This window comes from Triturus cristatus, chromosome 3_2 (genome assembly GCF_964204655.1).
Source record: "Triturus cristatus chromosome 3_2, aTriCri1.1, whole genome shotgun sequence".
In the NCBI taxonomy this organism is placed as follows: domain Eukaryota; kingdom Metazoa; phylum Chordata; class Amphibia; order Caudata; family Salamandridae; genus Triturus; species Triturus cristatus.
Window position 1 is genome coordinate 907,202,434 of NC_140584.1, and position 18,608 is coordinate 907,221,041.

Consider the following 18,608-nt stretch of genomic DNA (forward strand, 5'->3'; position numbering starts at 1 on the left):
CACCCTTTCTTTGCTTTGTGGATTTTCTTTTATTACTTATGCTACTGCTGGGATATTTTTTACAAAAAAAATATATAAGAAACAGTCATTTGCAATGCCAATAGCTTAAACTTTCACTAATGCGAGACCTATTGCATTGCAAATGCTTGTTTAAATCCCTGTTGTGAAGCAATTTCTGGAAGGTGTCTAAAAAGTGACAATTCCTTAAGGAGACGATCAACCCCTGGAAACGAAATCTGGGTTTGTCTGTAATCAATGTGACCTGAGTTGACCCTGTTTGCAACATATTTCCAGGAAGGCAGCCTTTCTAGTAGCCATAACTTCTGCCAGTAAGATTAGTGAGATACAGGCCCTCTATTAGAAGAAATCATAATACTGTGCTACATAAGGTCAAAGTCCTGACTGTGACTCCTCCAATTTCCCTTCCTAAAGTGGGATATATTTCCGTACTAATCAGAGAATATCTCTACTCTACTGACATTCTTCGAGAATCCCTCCTCTCCAGCGGAAAGGTCTTTACATTCGCTGGGCATTAAAGGAGCTTTGAAATTCTATTTACATAAGACCAAAGACAGTAGACTGATCATCTCTTTAACAATGGTCCAATATGAACAGGGTTAGCCACTTCGAAACAGTTTATTTCTCTATGGATTGTTTTCTATATCTTGCTATGTTACAGTAATGATTGCCAACAAATGTTTCTTTGATAAGCCCAGAGCAGGTAGACCGCCTACTGCTGCATTGGTGAGAAACATTTCTGCTGCCACTATTTGTAATAAGGTCACCTTCTTACAAATGTAAGAAGGTTACCCCCATCTCCTCCCACTACTTTAGCAGCTACAGTGGGGGTAGAGTTCTTGATGGGCATATTTTAGTTGAAACTGGGCAGACAAAGGCTCATAAATAACATGAAAGGGTGGGTGGTTGTGTGAGTGAGTGTATGGATGGATGGATGGATGGATGGATATGATTGAAAAGGTGGATGGATGGGTAAGTGAAAGGATGAATGGGTAGATGGGTGAATGAATGAAAGGATGAATGTGTAAAAGAATGGATAAATGGATGAGAAAAGGGAGGGTGACGATAAAAGGATGAATGAGTAAGTGGAAGGATGGATGGGATGAGTGAAAGGGTGGATGGATGAGAGAAAGGATAGATGGGTGGGTGAATGGAAGGGTGGATGGATGGGTGAATGGAAGGGTGGATGGAAGGATGAGTGAAAGGAGGGTAAATGGATGGACAGATGATTGAAACAATGGATGTATAATTGAGTGAAAGCATGTACGGATGAGTGAGAGGGAGGATAGATGGCCGAAGTGAAAGAGTGGATGGGTGGATTGATGGGTGGATGAGGGAAAGGGTGGATGAATACATTATTGAACGGATGGATGAGTGAAAGGGTGGATTAAGAGATGGATAGGTGAAAGGGTGGAGGGATAGGAGGATAGGTTAAATGGATTGGTTTGGAGATGGATGGATAGGTTTGGATATGGATGAGCAAACAGACGGATGGACTGGTGAAAGACTGAATGATGGTTTTAAGTATGAATGGATGAGAGAATGTAAAGGTGAGATGGTAGATATCAGCATGTGGCTCTTCTGGGGCGGGTCGTAATGACTTGCTTCATTTGCTTGGTGCCATAAGAGCTTTGGTTCGAAGTGGAGGGTATTTTAATTTTCTGGCTACTCCCTTGCCTGGGAGTTACTACAAACTTTTACAAGACATTATTATATTGACACAGGTTGCAGAGCTGATGCCCAAGTGAGTCAAACCTTTCTGCAAAATCTTTTTGGTTAAAGCTCTCTGTTCTACCTTGGTCCTTCCTCTCTGAAAAAAAAAAAAAATTAATATATATATATATATATATATATATATATATATATATATATATATATATATGTATATGTATGTATATGTATGTATATGTATGTATATGTGTATGTATATATGTATATGTATATATATGTATATGTGTGTGTATATATATATATATATATATATATATATGAGCAAGGTAGCGTGAAGCTATCGAAACGCGTTGACAAAGCGTCTCGTTCGAATAAAGGAGACCCGTTTGAAAAGAATCCTTTGGTGTGCTGCGTGATTTTTCTGGAGAGAAATAATCTGATATTTAATATATATATATATATATATATGTATATATATATGTATGTATATGTATATTCACTGAAAAAACCATAGGTTTCACACATGTTATAGTTAGCTGTACATTTTACTGATAAAAAACCAATGAAATTCCCCCGTTATAGTTACTGTAGGCAACTATAACTCACGCGACCGCAATCCTCTGCTGATGCTAATACTGTATTTAGACACTTATTTGCCCATGTCTTCTTCCATTAAATTTTAGCTATACATATATTACAAATATTTTTTTTTCATAAAGACACATATGTCATCAGCAGAGGATTACGGTCGCGTGAGTTATAGTTGCCTACAGTAACTATAACGGGGGAATTTCATTGGTTTTTTTATCAGTAAAATGTACAGCTAAATATAACATGTGTGAAACCTATGGTTTTTTCAGTGAATTTGCAAGGTTTTTTAAATGCTAATTCCTAACTATAACGTGTGTGAAACCTATGGTTTTTTCAGTGAATTTGTACGGTTTTTTAAATGCTAAGTTACTTTGCGCCATTCGTGGCGTGCGCGCCCACTTAACGCAGTTCGTTCCGTACGCACACGGTGCGCTTCGCGCACCGCGCGCCCACTTTACGCAGTTAGTGCCGTGCACGCACGGTGGGCACGCGGTGCGCTACGCGCACCGCGTGCCCACGTTACGCTAGATGGGCCATGTACGCACGATGCGCTTCGCGCACCGTGCGCACATGGAGGACATATTATGCGCTTCCTTGTGATAGGTAATCTGTTGAAATTTTTTGGGGAAATGCTGTGTGCTTATATGCCATGTACAAATGGTGGCCATCGGCCACCATTTGCACATGGGTTGGAGAGAGTGTGGATTTTTTTATTTTTTTATTTTTTACCGTACGCGTACGGTAAGCGTACGGTAAGCGTAATCGGCAAAATTTTCGAAAAATAAACAATTACCGTTTTTTGCCTTGGGGGATCTTTGAAGACTCAACTAACATGGTTATGTGCATGGGCGCTGTCTAAACAGCCCCTTTATATGTTTTTGGCATTTGTTTATCAGCTCCCCCCTCAGAGTGCGAGAGAGAAAATGGCGGCCGCCGCTTCCTGGTTTCGACCGATTCGAATGTTTACTAAGATCTAAGGGCCAATCAGAATCGCGCTCGCGCACGCCACCGTACGCGTACGGTAAGCGCACCGTAAGCGCACCGTAAGCTGGCTCAGATATATATATTGATTTAAAGGCTATTTTCTCAGAATCTACTGAACAGATTTACACCAAACCTACAAAAGGCACTTCCTTGACCTGAGGACTACCTCTCTGCCAAATTTCAAGTAATTCTGTTCAGCCGTTCGGGCTGTAGCTGTGTCTAAAGGTCCTATGGAAAAATGCATGGGAAAAACGCGTTTTGGGACCCCCCTTTTATCTCAGCCCCCGCTTGACGAATCCCCCTGAGGCTTTCAGGGTAGGAGCGGAGCGGAGCGCCCCACCTATTTTGAAAAATTCGCGAGGATTCGTCGACCGGCGCAAAAGTTATTCAAAATAGAATGTTGCGGATTTCCTATGGAAACGTGGTCCTAACTATAACTACCTACTGGCGACCGCCAGTAGGTAATGTATGTATATGTATATGTATGTATATGTATGTATATGTATATATATATGTATATGTATATGTATGTATATGTATATGTATGTATATATATATATATTATCTACTGGTGGTCGCCAGTAGATAGTTATAGTTAGGACCGAGTTTCCATAGGAAATCTCAAAATTCTATTTTGAATAACTTTGGCGCCGATTGACGAATCCTCGCGAAATTTTCAAAACTAATGGGGCGCTCCGCTCCGCTCCTACCCTGAAAGTCTCGGGGTGATTCGTCAAGCGGGGGCCGAGAAAAAGAGGGGGGTCCCAAAACGTGTTTTCCCCATGGATTTTTCCATAGGGACTTTAGTCGCAGCTACAGCCCGAACGGCTGAACAGAATTACGTGAAATTTGGCAGAGAGGTAGCCATAAGGTCCATGAAGTGCCTTTTGCAGGTTTGGTGTAAATCTGTTCAGTATTTCCAGAGAAAATAGCATTTAAATCAATATTTTTCGAAAAATCGCCGAGTGCGCGCACCCTGCGCGCACCAGCCAAACGGAAAAAATTCTGCGAAGTTTGCACAGCGTGCGCGCACTCCGCGATTTATAGAAAAAAAAATGTATTTGGCCCTTGGGCGCGAAGCGCTCCGAGCGCGCATGGCACGAACTGCGTATAGTGGGCGCGAATTGCTCACGCACCGTGCGCGCGCCGTGAAAAAATTTTGTTTAAAAAAATATATTAATAAATACATAACTAAGCATTTAAAAAACCGTACAAATTCACTGAAAAAACCATAGGTTTCACACACGTTATAGTTAGGAATTAGCATTTAAAAAACCTTGCAAATTCACTGAAAAAACCATAGGTTTCACACATGTTATAGTTAGCTGGGCATTTCCCTCGTAAAAAAACAATGAAATTCCCCCGTTATAGTTAGTGCAGGCAACTATAACTCAAGCGACCGCAATCCTCTGCTGATGACGTCAGATATTACATCAATGATGACATGTGTCTTTCTGAAAAAAAAAAAATATGTAATATATGTATAGCTAAAGATGAATGGAAGAAGACATGGGTAAATAAGTTTCTAAATACAGTGATGTAATATCTGACGTCATCAGCAGAGGATTGCGGTCGCGTGAGTTATAGTTGCCTGCACTAACTATAACGGGGGAATTTCATTGTTTTTTTACGAGGGAAATGCCCAGCTAACTATAACCTGTGTGAAACCTATGGTTTTTTCAGTGAATGAATATATATATATATATATATATATATATATATATATATATATATATATATATATATATATTAAAGCTCCAAGGTGCCCACAGGCAAGGTTGCACTCATCCAGCAGCACTTCACTTACAAGCGGGTAAAGGACATCACCGCATGCCGGTCTGCAGCTCTCATGTCTCGATTTAAAGCCTGACTCGTTTCTGAGCCTTCGCTCGTCTTCAGAGGCTCGACTTGAGTATGGCGCTTTGACACTCCCACTATTTAAACCATAAACGCCCAGGATTGGGCAAACTCCAATGAGTTTGAACGCACTGCATTGTGGGACTAATAGTCCGTGTCATCTCCCTGTATGGGTGCGTCTCTGCCATTTCACAGCCCTGGATGGGCCCCGGGATGCAGGTGTCCATTGATCCCTCGGCTGCTGCCTCACTTCAGAGGCTCGGCGAATTCCGGCCCCCGTGACCCCCATTTTTCTCGGGGGGGTGCAAACCTTCGCGGCTGGGCTGCCGCGTGTCAATTAAAGCTCCAAGGTGCCCACAGGCAAGGTTGCACTCATCCAGCAGCACTTCACTTACAAGCGGGTAAAGGACATCACCGCATGCCGGTCTGCAGCTCTCATGTCTCGATTTAAAGCCTGACGCGTTTCTGAGCCTTCGCTCGTCTTCAGAGGCTCGACTTGAGTATGGCGCTTTGACACTCCCACTATTTAAACCATAAACGCCCAGGATTGGGCAAACTCCAATGAGTTTGAACGCACTGCATTGTGGGACTAATAGTCCGTGTCATCTCCCTGTATGGGTGCGTCTCTGCCATTTCACAGCCCTGGATGGGCCCCGGGATGCAGGTGTCCATTGATCCCTCGGCTGCTGCCTCACTTCAGAGATCAAGGCCACCTGCTGGCCGAAACGCGTAATGGCATGTCACGCCGATGCTGACTCTGAATAAACCTCACTGAAGCACGATCCGGTGTCCGTATGCTTTCTCCTCGCCTGTTGGGAAGTGGATGAATGCACCTGGTACTTGTATATATATATGTATATATATATGTGTATATATATATATATATATATGTGTATATATATATATATATATATGTGTATATATATATAAACTGGCTCAACTGTCAGATACAGAGCATGATGAGGTACTTGTGGGATGCTAATACTTGATAGAGCAGCCCTGTTTTCTGAGCCTGTTGGGCTTCAGCCTATTAGGCTATATTGTCCCTGTTTTCTCTCATCCTCTTGTGAAAGAATTTTCTAGTCACTAGGTTATTGTTGTAAATGAAGCGCCAGTCGTGTAAGAGTAGATCTGAACTCAAGCTTTAATCAGCCTGCCACGGCATGAACTTATCCTACCAGCCTTCACCACAACTGACCACAGGAATTCAAAGCGCAACACAGCACAGCATTCTAAAAGAATCTTAGAAAATAGGTTCCTCTTACATCATAAATATGACACAGCCTTCTCTTTTCACACTGAAATAGAATACTATACAATAATTAAGTAGCTATAATAACCAAGAAGATAAAAATAAATTATAAAATAAATATTGCACCATAAGCATGAATAGGAGAATAAAAAATAGAATAGCAGAATAAAATACCCTAACACTTCTTACATATAGGAAAACCTTTCATACACCAATAATCTAATAATAAAATACAAAAAGAACATAATCATTTCCTTTTATGTCCCACCGCACACAATCCTGCAAATAAGTGGGAGATTTTCTTCCTGTTTGTATGCAACCTTCTCTTCTCTTAATTTCCATTATACTCCCATCACCAACTTCGCTTTTACACCATCTTCAGAACCGCTGCCTCCCTAACCTCACCTGCAATTTGAATTAAACACATCATCTCCCATTAGCATAAATCCATTACATCCCTCACTATTATCCAGTCCGATCTTTCACACTTTCCTCCTTTCTGATACAAGGCTACTTTCCGTTTGTTCCACTTATTCCCATTCTCCAGAATCACATACTAATCATAGACCTGCTCGACTCTGAGCTGACTTCTAAATTTACAGTCCCCTTCCTAAGCGTCCATCTTTTACTTTTACCCAGTCATCAACTTGAATATTTGACACTTTATGCTCCTGAAGAGCACAACGGGGATTATCACCGTCCTTCAACCAACTTGGAAGCAGTTTGGTCCTGGGTTTGCAACCTCATCAACTCAGCAGGTGATTTGTAAAGCACCGTATTTTCAGTGGTGTGATGTTCCCACACTAATTCTTGAACTGCCTTACCCATATCAGACCAATTTCGTACAGCTTACTAGATGGTACCCTTCACTATGCCATTGATACGTTATGTAATGCCATTGGCCCGAGGATTATAAAGAGCTGTGTGATGTTTGATGCCATGATCCATCAAAATGTCTTCATTTCACTCGACGTGAGCCGAGTACCATTATCCGTTATCTGGGTGTGAGGAAAACCTTCCCTCCAAAAAGCTTCTCAAAGTTACTAATGCTACTCCGCATATACGCTTCCTTCATGATTTTGACCTCCATACATCAACCAAAACCATGAAAAACCTCAATTCTTGTTTAACTCCTGCTAATGAACCTATAAAATCCATACACACACTGTGCCATGTTTCTTTGGGATCGTGAATGTGACTCGATTCAGACTGCTCACCAACCTTAAGTCTTTTCTCACTTTCCTTGCAATCCACACACCGTTCTACCCATTGGGTGGTTTGACAATCTATCCTCAGCCACCAAAAGTTTTTTTTCACTTTCCTTTGTGTCATGGTCTGCCCCAAATGACCTTCATACGCTAACTGAATGATTTTTTTACGCTGATTTTCCAGTGGTACAAACCTGCCCCCCCTCATTAAAACACCCTTTTCACTAATTGATAATTCATCAAAAATTTTGATAAACGGTCTCACGGAAGGAGCAACTGTGTTCTCTCTCCTTCTGCCACTGAAAACCATTTTACACACTTCTCTCAAAGCATTATCCTTTGCCATTTCCTGCAATCATTCTTCTTTTGTAAAAACACCTACTCCACTCTGCACCACGTCTTCTAACCATGCCACAGCACCCTCATTCTCCTTATCACTGGCTTCTTCTTTATCCACAACCTTCCAGTCCACCGATAAATGAGAAAGAGCATTGGCCTGAGCATTGCGTCAACCAGGAATGAGCTCAGTGATGCACTGCAATTCTTGCTGATCCCTTGCCAGCACCCCCATGAGTCAGAACCTTTATCAAAGGTGTGTGATCTGTTCTCAATTTGAAACTCACTTCCCAGAAGTATGTCCTGAAATAATCCGCAGACTAGGTCACTGCCATTGTCTTGCCTCAATGACAGAGTAGTTCTTCTCAGTCTCCGTCAATGAGCGTGACACAAAAGCTACAGCATTTTCCACCCTCTTATGAAGTTGAGATAAGACAGCACCCATTCCCGATGCACTGGCATGCACAGTAAGAATGGTATTCAATTTGGTATCAAAAGGAACCAAAATTCCTGCAGCACGCACCTCTTGCTTGATATTATCAAAACATCTTTTTTGTTCTACATCCTACCTGAATGTACATCCTTTTATTAACATCAAATTTAAGCATACAGTCTTGGTTGCAAAGTTTTCAACAAAATTGGCATAATATTCTATGAACCCCCTAAACGACCGTAACTGGTCTTTCTCTTTGGGTTGAGGAGCCGACTTTATAGCTTCCAATAAGTCCCCTTTTGGTTTTACTCCTCCTCGAGACATTGTATGGCCCAAGTACTCAATCTGTTTGCATGGAAAGACACACTTTACCTTGCGTAGAGTAAGGCCCACATTTAACACTTTTTTAAAAGCACTTTCCTCAAGACTTGGTTGACTTGTTGCAGTAGCTCCGCATTCTAAAATGTCATCTTGGAAGAAGGTCACATATGTGATACCCTTAAATATTTGTGACATCATCCGTTGAAATACGCTGGCTGCTGAAGACAATCCAAATGGCTTTCTTGGGAAGCTGAAAGCCTTTTCTATCATGATAAAAGCTGTTAGGTCCCTGGAACTCTCATGCAACCGAATCTGATGGTAAGCACTCTTCAAATCTGGCTTTGAAACGTACTTACACCATTGAGCAAAAGCAGTAATTCATTAATGTTTGGTAAAGGGGAATTGTCTGTAATTATATTTTGATTGACACTGCGAAGGTTCACACAAAATCTTAAATGCCCATCAGACTTTTGTGTTAGGAGCACCGGTGATATTGAATTTGAAGCCTCCATAGGCAAACATTATTTCTTGTGACTTCCTACAGTGCATGACTCAAGGGTCGATCCCGCTTGTAACGTCCTATAGGGAGAGTACTACCCTTGATTCAAGTAGGTACCGTAACGGCATATGGGTCCACTCAACTCTAAACACATACTATGAGAATGGATTGACACACCAACATGTGGTATGAGTGTGTGTATGAGCATGTCCTCGGTACACACCTGGTAAAGTTTAAGGATAAAAGGAGCACAAGCAAAAACCTCACTTCATAATGGTGCAGAATTTAGGTTCACATTGCTATTCTAAAAAGAGAATGCAGTGCAACATGAGCATGGTTGTATTAAGTAGTAAGAATAGTACCTCTGTTTTTCTCCTCCTAAAACAATGTTGTTCTATTTCCAAAGACAACAAAAACTTGCTAAAAAACCAAGACTATCAACCAATCATAAGGCTCAGGAGTAAACAGTGATGATACTATCCACACTTGAATGGATGGCATGTGTATGTGTGAGAAATGTGAACCTATTCCCTCAGTGAAGAAACATTTCTGGAAATAAGATAGTTGGGGTCAGATTGGTCCTGTCAAAAGCCGGAAGTCCTATGTGACTGAACATGACCTGCTGAAACCCGTTGACCTTTGGACAGAGGGATTACTAACTACTCCTGAGACATCAATTTTTTTAAATCTCTCTAAACGTATCCTCACTATTAAAGACTTTGGAGGTTTACTTATGTGATTTTATTTTATTCATGTTCCCAATTATAATATTTATCACCAACAAATACTCTCTTCTTAAGTGGCATAGGGCACGTCTGGCTATGACTAACTAGCCAGCCGAGGGCTCTATGGTGAAGCATTGGACACACTTGTGTGGGTGAGGGCCCTTTTAATAAAATCAAGGTTGATGCATGATTTTTGGTTCAAAATGAGACAGGGTCTCTGTTTAAAATTGATGGGTGGCATTCTCTCTATATAAATAGCCACCCTTAGGGGGGAAGATGGGATGCCGGTCTAATATCCTTCCTTCCTCTGTTGTACGTATACAGGGACCCTGGTAGACCGACATTTTGGGGATGGAATAAAATTAGGTTCCTTCTCTTTCAGGTGCAGTTGATCATGATGCAGTCAACATTTAGCTTCAGGCAGCCTCTACTGCTCTTAGCCCTCTCCAGCCTAGAGAGGAGCGGTCTTTCTAGCCCTTAGTGTTCACCTTCTCCAGCCTTGGAATGAAGGGCCTGTAAAAAAGAAAAAGCAAAAAAACACAACTGGGGAGAGAGTGGCGTAAAAACCACTCTCCTGTGAGCAAGGCCATCTATAAATCAGCCCTGATGACTTATTATGCCGCTGTCAAAACAGCTTTGAATTTAAAATCAATTTGGCTACAAATGGCCCTGGAGAGATTTTTCAGAACACTAAAACATTTCTGCACCCAAGGCCTGTAACCGGTGTATCACACCTTCCCAGGAACCTCGCGACTGGCTTGTAGATTTCTTCGAGGATAAGATCATTAAAATGCAGATAATTATGCACAACCCCATCGACTGCCCAGAGAAAATTTGCAACGCGGGGCGCTTACTTATGAACATTGTGATGGCTTTCAGTTCAGATGTGTTTCGGTAGAGGAGTCTCAAATGGCAATACTGAACTGTAAATCCAGATCACTGACTGGCCGTTGCCCACCTTCTGTCTTTGCGCTTGGGCAACCCACATAAATAAAGTTTTCAGTGCCTCATTATCAATGGGAACAATGGCATTATCTTGGAAACGGGCTAAAATTGTGCCATTATTAAAAAAACCTTTGTTGGGTCCAACCTGCTGTCCAACTTCTGACCCATCTCCCTCTTCCCTGTGTTATACAAAATGCTGAAAAGCTGTTAATACTTAGCCCTCAGATTTGATTGTAGCAACACAAGCTGTTGCATCCCAGCCAATCTGGGTTCAGCCGCCAACATAGTACAGAGACAACCCTGTTACAAGTGACACTAGATCAATGGAAGAATGCCACTTTGATCTCATTTGATCTTTCAGCTGTAGTCTCCCATTCAATGTCATGCCAACCTAGTAGTAGATTGCCAGGAATTGGGCTGTATTGAGTTCTTTTTGAACTCTAGGGGCAGGTGGTCTGGTTGGCTCCATTTTTATTGGTTATTAATCTTCTTAGCCCAGGGGTGCCACCTGGCTCTTCCTTGAGCCCTACGATAATACATACAAGGCTCTGCTGTCTCCCTGCTCCCCTGCCATTACGTCATTTTGATTTAAAATTAGCTCCTATGCCAATGATACCCAATTACTTCTCTCTTTTGAGAGTCGATAAGTGCAATGGAGATAAAACTGAAATTCTTTTGTTTGGAACCCACTGTGTTAATTGGTGGGAGTCTGGTTGGCCAGCAACTATACCATCGTCGTTCAAGCTTTGATAACCACTAGTGTTGATCACCCTAATGCTTTCTCTCTTGGGCTTCCTTGAAGTTCCTATCAGATGGTTGCAATCAATAAACGAATCAATCAGAATTTGTAGAGCACAGCACTGTCACCCGAGGGGTATCTGGGCACGAGGTCTCTGTCGAAAATCCAGGTTTCTTTCTGAAGTCTGCCAGGGAGGGTGCTGTTCGAAGGTGGAGGGGCAGGTCTTGGCGGCGATGTGGGACAGGGATGTGGAATTCGTATAGGCCAACACCCATGACGTATTGTTTGGGGATATTGCAATATGGATCAGGGAAGTGCATTATCTGCAGTTAAGGTAATATTTCTGTCCATGTGTTAATGCTGTTCAAACTTGTATTTATGGTTCATTCATTGAAAGCCTTTATTATTAGGGTGAGCGCTCTAAGTAAATGTTGTAAGCACAGACTGCACTACGGACAGTGGCTCCAGTATGAAGATATGTACACACGTTTTCAAAGCTTGGCAATATGTGGCTATGTATAATGTTCCCAGAATGCTCTCTGCTCAGATGCAAATTGTAAGATAGATGATTCTTTGCTCTAAAAAAAAAAAATGTTCACAAAAAATGAAAGTAGGAAAAAAAAGCATTTCGCTAAACTGCTGTGAAAGTTTGGGTGCCATTTATTTGCAGCATCATTTAGTAAAATGTGTTGATGTATGCTAGTGTTTCCTAAAAATATACATAATGGAAAATCAGTGTAACCAATTTCAATAAGATTATGGGAAACATAAAAGTAAATGAGCATTGGCAAAGCCAGTAGGTCTGAAATTGGTGGTCATCTTTTTAGTTTTGTCAATGCGTGTCTTGATTTGGGATGGTTTTTGTGAAACCTTATTGGTGTGGGAGCCACTAGGCCCTCACCGTTATAACAAACATTGGCAAAAGCAAAAGTTGTTTTTTGATCTCAAAAAGCACATATTAACACAGTAGTTCCTGGCACTAAACAAAACAACTTGGTGTGCCGATATGCTCCTTGTAAAAGAGCAGAATGCTGTCTCTCGCAGTGATACCAGCCGATACAGAGAGAGTGACCGAATTTTAATAAACACAAAAGGTCCTGGTTAACGCCAGACCTAATTAGGGGCCCAATTTTTAAAGATAGTCTCAAAAGTGCACCCTCGGTATATGTCTTTGCATTAAGTACAGATATACAGCTTTTGTGAAATCAGAGGAATTTACAGAAGTAGGGCAAGAAATAGTACTCCTAGAAAATATTTGTGAACTGCATTTTACCATGAGAAAATATGCATGTGTAGAGTTGCTCATGCGAAAATCTGAATGTTTGCAAGTTCTTTCCCTCCAACCACTATTATCCCAACTCTAGAAGAAGTTTTATGTCTGTCAATGTTAGTAGTAATTTCCAACGTTTCTCAGTATGGGTAAAGATTAGAGAAGTGTTGGTGAAAACCCTTAAAACATGCAAGTTAGTTGGGTTGCACAGACACAAAAGGGCAGTCCAATCCTGGACTATATCTTACCACTACCTTCAACCCGAGTATGTAGATCTTTGGCAACTTAAGGGAATTGCTAGTATTTAAACACAACTATGGCATGAGCCCTAGCCTAATCAAAGAGGCTATATCAGAGCTCTTATATAAGATTGCTGCCATAATTTGTTGCCGCATTACATGGCACAAAAGGGAACAGTGGAATTTATTACTGGACAAGTAGATTTATGAAGCAACCTGCCCCATGGACAAGTAGATAGTTCATTAAATTCCACACCCCTGTGGGAGAAGCACCGCCCACTACTGCGGCTGATGCTGGGGGTGTGCACAAGGGCTAGTGAGAAGGAGTGTTAGGTGCCTTGAGGGTAGATGGAAGCCTAGTCGGTGGCTGATGTAGGCCGGTACTTGATTGTGTAGGGCTTTGTTAGCGTTGAGGACCCTCGGCACCATCAGAATGGAACCTCTGAAAATGCCTCCGGTCCTCTTGGTCTTGTCTACTACAATTGGGTAAGAGTTTATCCTTGGAGAAAGAAAGTAAGAGGGGTAAGTGGTGAAATACCATAGCCAAGCACTGCAAGCCCTGCAATACTAGACAGGCCATGAAGCTCTACAGTTCTCAGGTTCAACTCTCCAGCTCCGCAGGACTGTTGCCTCCCACGTTATTTACAACCATACCTTACTCAACAGCTCCATCAAGCTGGTAACACCAGACAGACGGGCATCACAGGTCATTTCACTTTGATAGTTTCTCCTCCTCTCCATTCTCATGCACCCCAGTGGCAATTCCAGTGCTTGTGGGCTCTAGCACTATTTTCTGCTCTTTGTCAGTTGCCACATGCTCACCTTCCCCTCTTGTCTTCTCCTTGTCCCTTCATCCAGCTGTTAAAGGGCAAAAGATGAGCCCTGTAGTTTTGGTTGATGTTGTACATTAACCCATATTAATTTGCTGAATTCGGTTAGAAAGCAACACCATGGCTGAGTTATTCCAGTGACACTCGCCCCAATTCACTAGGATATCCAGAAGATTTGTTTTTAATCCTACCTATGAGAGGCCGCCAGTAAATCAAATGGGTTAGTAGCACTTTTCTGGTATCGTTTTAGCTCCTCTCCCTGGTCTGGCATCTGATTTTGATCCATGAAGACAGTTGTTCTTGCAAAATCCTGTTGCTGACGTGTTACCACTCTCTCAATAATTTGCTAACAAAGGTAAGTTTAAAATGGATCTGTAGTTAGGAAGGTCTCTATTTTTTCATTTATTTTTTTGAACATTTAAACAGGTAGTCTAGACCACTAATACACCCAACGTGAAGGTGGAAATCTACTCTTGCCTTCCTTGGACAGCTAGACAGTTGATGTTGCCTATGCTTTTTTTCTGTATGTGCTTCACAAAATTATATTGTCGCATTTGTATAGTACTTGCCACCCCTACATTTGCAGCGGAAGCATTTGCCTACACGGATACCAATCTACACCATGTAGGGTTTGGTGTGTGTGATGGCTACCATAGCGTGGTTATGTTACGGGAAGCAGTGTCTGGTGGTGTGATGGGTGAGAGAGAAACATGCAAGTTACAATTATAATGATGAGGGCTAACCAGTCAAAGGGATGTTGTATGCCCATATACTAAAAAGGGGAGAATACTCCGATTAAGCCCAGTAATCCATATGGCATGTGTATTTCTTGGACATAATGTTAAAACGTGTGAAGGCATTTATGTTATCCTTTAAATCACATTCACCTATACTATGGAGTAAGTTTGTAGTAAAGTGTATGGTGCATTAATCACTAAAGTTTGTAATTATATGAGATTTTTAACAATAATGCAGTCATTTTACTACAACAAAACTATTGTTACTAGTAAGTAATGTGAAGGTTTTGCAATGCATCAAAGCATAATATTAATTTGGTTTAAACGTTCAATAAAAAATATGAACAAACCGAAAACGTTTTCTGACCATTGCAATGTAGTTGTGCTCCACATTTAGAAAGTTATTTCTTTATCAAGATTAGAAACAGAAAGGTGAGAGATAAGGTTTCTGGGAAGAAAAAAGGACAGAAAGGGAAGTCTAATCCATAGTATTTTTTTTTTTAAGAGAATGTTTGTCAAGTGGTACAACTGCCCCGGGTTGGGAACCGTGATTAGCTGTGCTGAAGCCTGCTGCTGAGGTGACCCCTGCAGCTTCAGAGAAACCCCAATTAATTTGCTCTTAGAATAGACTTCTTGTCGTCCATAATGGAACCTATTCCAGAATACCATGTCAGCAATATGCATAACAAAGTACATTACTATGTTCCCTTGTAGCACTCTATTTCTTCCAGTCATCTGTTTTCTGCTTCAGAACTTCTTAGTGATTGTGTAAGGGGTTGTATGTAACTCACATTGCCAAAGCCTATAGGTCTCACCTATCTAATGCAAGTGCTGAGCAGTTGTTTTGCCAAAGTTTGCTGTAAAGCATTGTTTAAAAAAAAGTAAAAGAAAAAAATCTAATTATTGGAATAAGATGAAATTATTTTTCAGATATTTTTAACTCTGAACAGAATTAAAAAAAGATTAAGGTAGTGTCGTATGTAAAGGGAAATGCTTGTCAAGGCCTAATTTCCTTCCCCCTCAGGATTCAGCCATTTGGTTTTCTGCAGTAGCCTCCGGACATAGTGTCATGCGAAGTACACAATCTGCCTAAGAAGCCAGTTGAGTGAGTGCAGCAGATGGCCCTTCCCCCGTGACATATAAGCCTTTCAATCAATCAAGGTGTTAAGCGCGACTACTCACCCGTGAGGGTCTCAAGGCGCTGGGGGTGGGAGGGTTCGCAGGTTCCAGTCCATCAAGGAGGGGGTCTGTCGAAGAGCCAGGTTTTGAGGTTTCTTGAGAAGATGGGGAGCGGGGTTGTCTGTCTGAGGTGGAGCGAAAGGTCGTTCCAGGCTCTGGCTGCGAGGAAGGAGAAGAAGCGGCCTTCCGATCTGGTCTTTCTGGTGCTGGGGACTGCAGCGTAGGAGAGCTGGGCTGATGATTGTAGGGTCCTTTGGGGTGCGTGGAATTTGAGTCGGCTGTTCAGGTATGCTGGTCTTGTGTCATGGAGGGCCTTGTGAGCGTGGGTGAGCATCTTGAAGGTGACTCAAGCTTCGATGGGGAGCCAGTGGACTGTGCGCAGGTGCTGGGAGATGTGGCAGTGTCTTGATGTGACAAAGCTTGGGCTTTCATGCAGGATGTAGGTGGAATACATGAGTTAAAGCAAAACAAGCTTTTAATTTTGCTATTCACCCCATACACCAGCAAAATATCCCTCTTACTGTACTTTTAAAGACAAGCTGGTAGTGATGGGAAGCAACACAGTGGGGGGGGGGTTAAGCAGCGCTAGAGGGAAATAACTAGAAAACACATGCACTTTCATGGAAGGCTGAATGAAAAAGAAAAAAGTAGTTTCCTAAATGTGAACTATGAAACGATACAAGTGTGCAAAATAAAAGAATTGTAAAGAGGCTATGCTCCATGGAGGGACAAGCACAAGAGGAAGGCAATCCATCAAATAAGCACCAAGCAAAGGAGAGTAACAATAAAGCCAACCAATGATAATCAATGGACTGGTGCTAAGCTCACTGTAAATTGTAAGCTGGTTAGTAGGCAAGCTCAGTAAGCACCTATAGAATATGAGAAAAGTGACTAACATGAAAAAAGGGTTTAGTGGATAAGGTCATTCTTAAGCAGTAAGTGAAGATTCTAAATGTTTTTCTATGCTTCTTTTGGCATTTCACAGATCTGAAGACTCATTTAAGCAATACTTCAATGAAATGCCCTGGTTAGCTGTTCCATACAGTGATGAAACTAGAAGATCACGCTTGAACCGTCTTTATGGAATACAAGGTAGGAAAATAAGGAATTAATGTTTATGTATGTGGTATTTCTATAATTCAAACCTATTTAAGCCGGCCGCTGTAGAGGGTCAAAGACAATAAAAGTTAACAAGTGATAGGAGCAGTAGCTGTTCTGTGGACTGTTAGCATATTGTAATGTAGGGTTCTTTAAATAGCTGCGTCTTCAACTCTTTCCAATTGGAGCAGTCCTGATGGACCTCTCAGACTTGTGCAACAAAATCTGAGGTATGATGGCCTTTTGGGGGAGTGATCTTCTAATTGCTTCTGATTGATTTCCGTTTGTTCTTTTGAAATGATGTGAATAGGCTAATAATGTGATCATGTTAAAGATTTCCTGTCTATGCTTAACATTGCACTGCTCACTATATCTACTGTGTGACTCCCACTACAACCACAGGGATGGTTCAAGAATACAAATCTATGAAAGATTCCACGACTGGAGAACTACAGTTACAGGCAAGTAACATTTTTAGGTGTCGCCTGGCGTTGGAGGGTGCATGCGCTCCTCGCCTGCGAGACCTATAGTCATCAAGGCAGTTTCAAGAAAGGGACTCGAAGCCCCGCCCCTCATTTTCATTGTGTAGCGTCAGCGTTTGTTAAACGCTGGCTTCCCATTGAAAAGGAGGGTTTTCAGTTGCCGCCCTTTCGCCTTTTTGGACGGCCCCCAAGAACTCTGTCGCCTGCATTACGGCTGTCGTGACGAAGTTTCTTATCAGAAGCTTTGTCACGCTGCCTTGCACTCGCCAGTCCAGCTCTCTCATTGGGCGCCCTCCCTGCCGGACATGCGGCAGACCCTGCCAAGAAATGTAAGCGCCAGTCGGGGTTGGGGGGGGTTGCCACCTCCTATCTCGCGGACAGATGGAAAGTTGGTTTCGCCTGGTTAATTAAGCCATTTACAGTCTCAGTATGTTACTGGGCTGAGGTCGCACTGCCGTGGGATGGTCTGCCGTTGCTCCAAATTGTGAAACTTCCGAGTCTTTGGTGCGCAAGATTTTCGCGAATGCGCATTACATTTTTCTCAAATATTCGAGGACGAGTTCGATTAGATAAATATTTGAATACATTTATGCCTCTCTGAGATTTGAGGGACGCAGATACGTTGTGCGTGCGGTGGGGCTCGGAAGAGAAACCAGCGTATGAGTAAATCACAATCGGAATTGTGGCCCCAGGAAACTGCTTTCCAGAGAATGTCAGGGCGATTTACTCTGCTAAGTCCATCGTTGATACCCCTTCAAAATATAACCAACTCGTAAAATGCCTTGTAATCCGTTACATTGACAAAACACTTGTTGAGACAATCGAAAGAAAAGCGGGGCGCACTAGTGACACGGATTTATAGGTATGCAAATTTCGTCTTGGGTCACGTGACAGGAAAGGCTGTAACACTTGAGTCTCCCAGCTCAAGTCCTAATGTCGGCTTCTTTTACTCTTAACAGTCTGAATGGTGCAGCGTTCGGAGCCTCGCGCAGGATTTTGTGAGGCTCGGTGGCTCCCAAGAGGAGGACTTTTACATGCCACTATCAAGGCATGCTGGCTGACTCATTGATCTTCTTTCTGAGACAATGAACGAGCCAGTGTGTTTTCTACTTGCAGCCTATAAGACTGCATCAGCTGCTGTAAGAAAACAAGCATTGGCAGAGAGGCAAAATGCTGACTATCGGCTTTGCCAGT

General features: G+C 42.1%; 1 protein-coding gene across 1 annotated transcript in view; it reads left to right on the forward strand.

The window, feature by feature from the left end:
* NXN (nucleoredoxin) overlaps positions 1 to 18,608 on the forward strand; it is a 419,399-nt gene that overhangs the window by 314,383 nt on the left and 86,408 nt on the right. Inside the window, exon 5 of the mRNA XM_085649351.1 lies at positions 16,820 to 16,926. Within this exon, the coding sequence (XP_085505477.1) occupies positions 16,820 to 16,926 (107 nt within the window). The remainder of the gene's footprint in view (positions 1 to 16,819; positions 16,927 to 18,608) is intronic.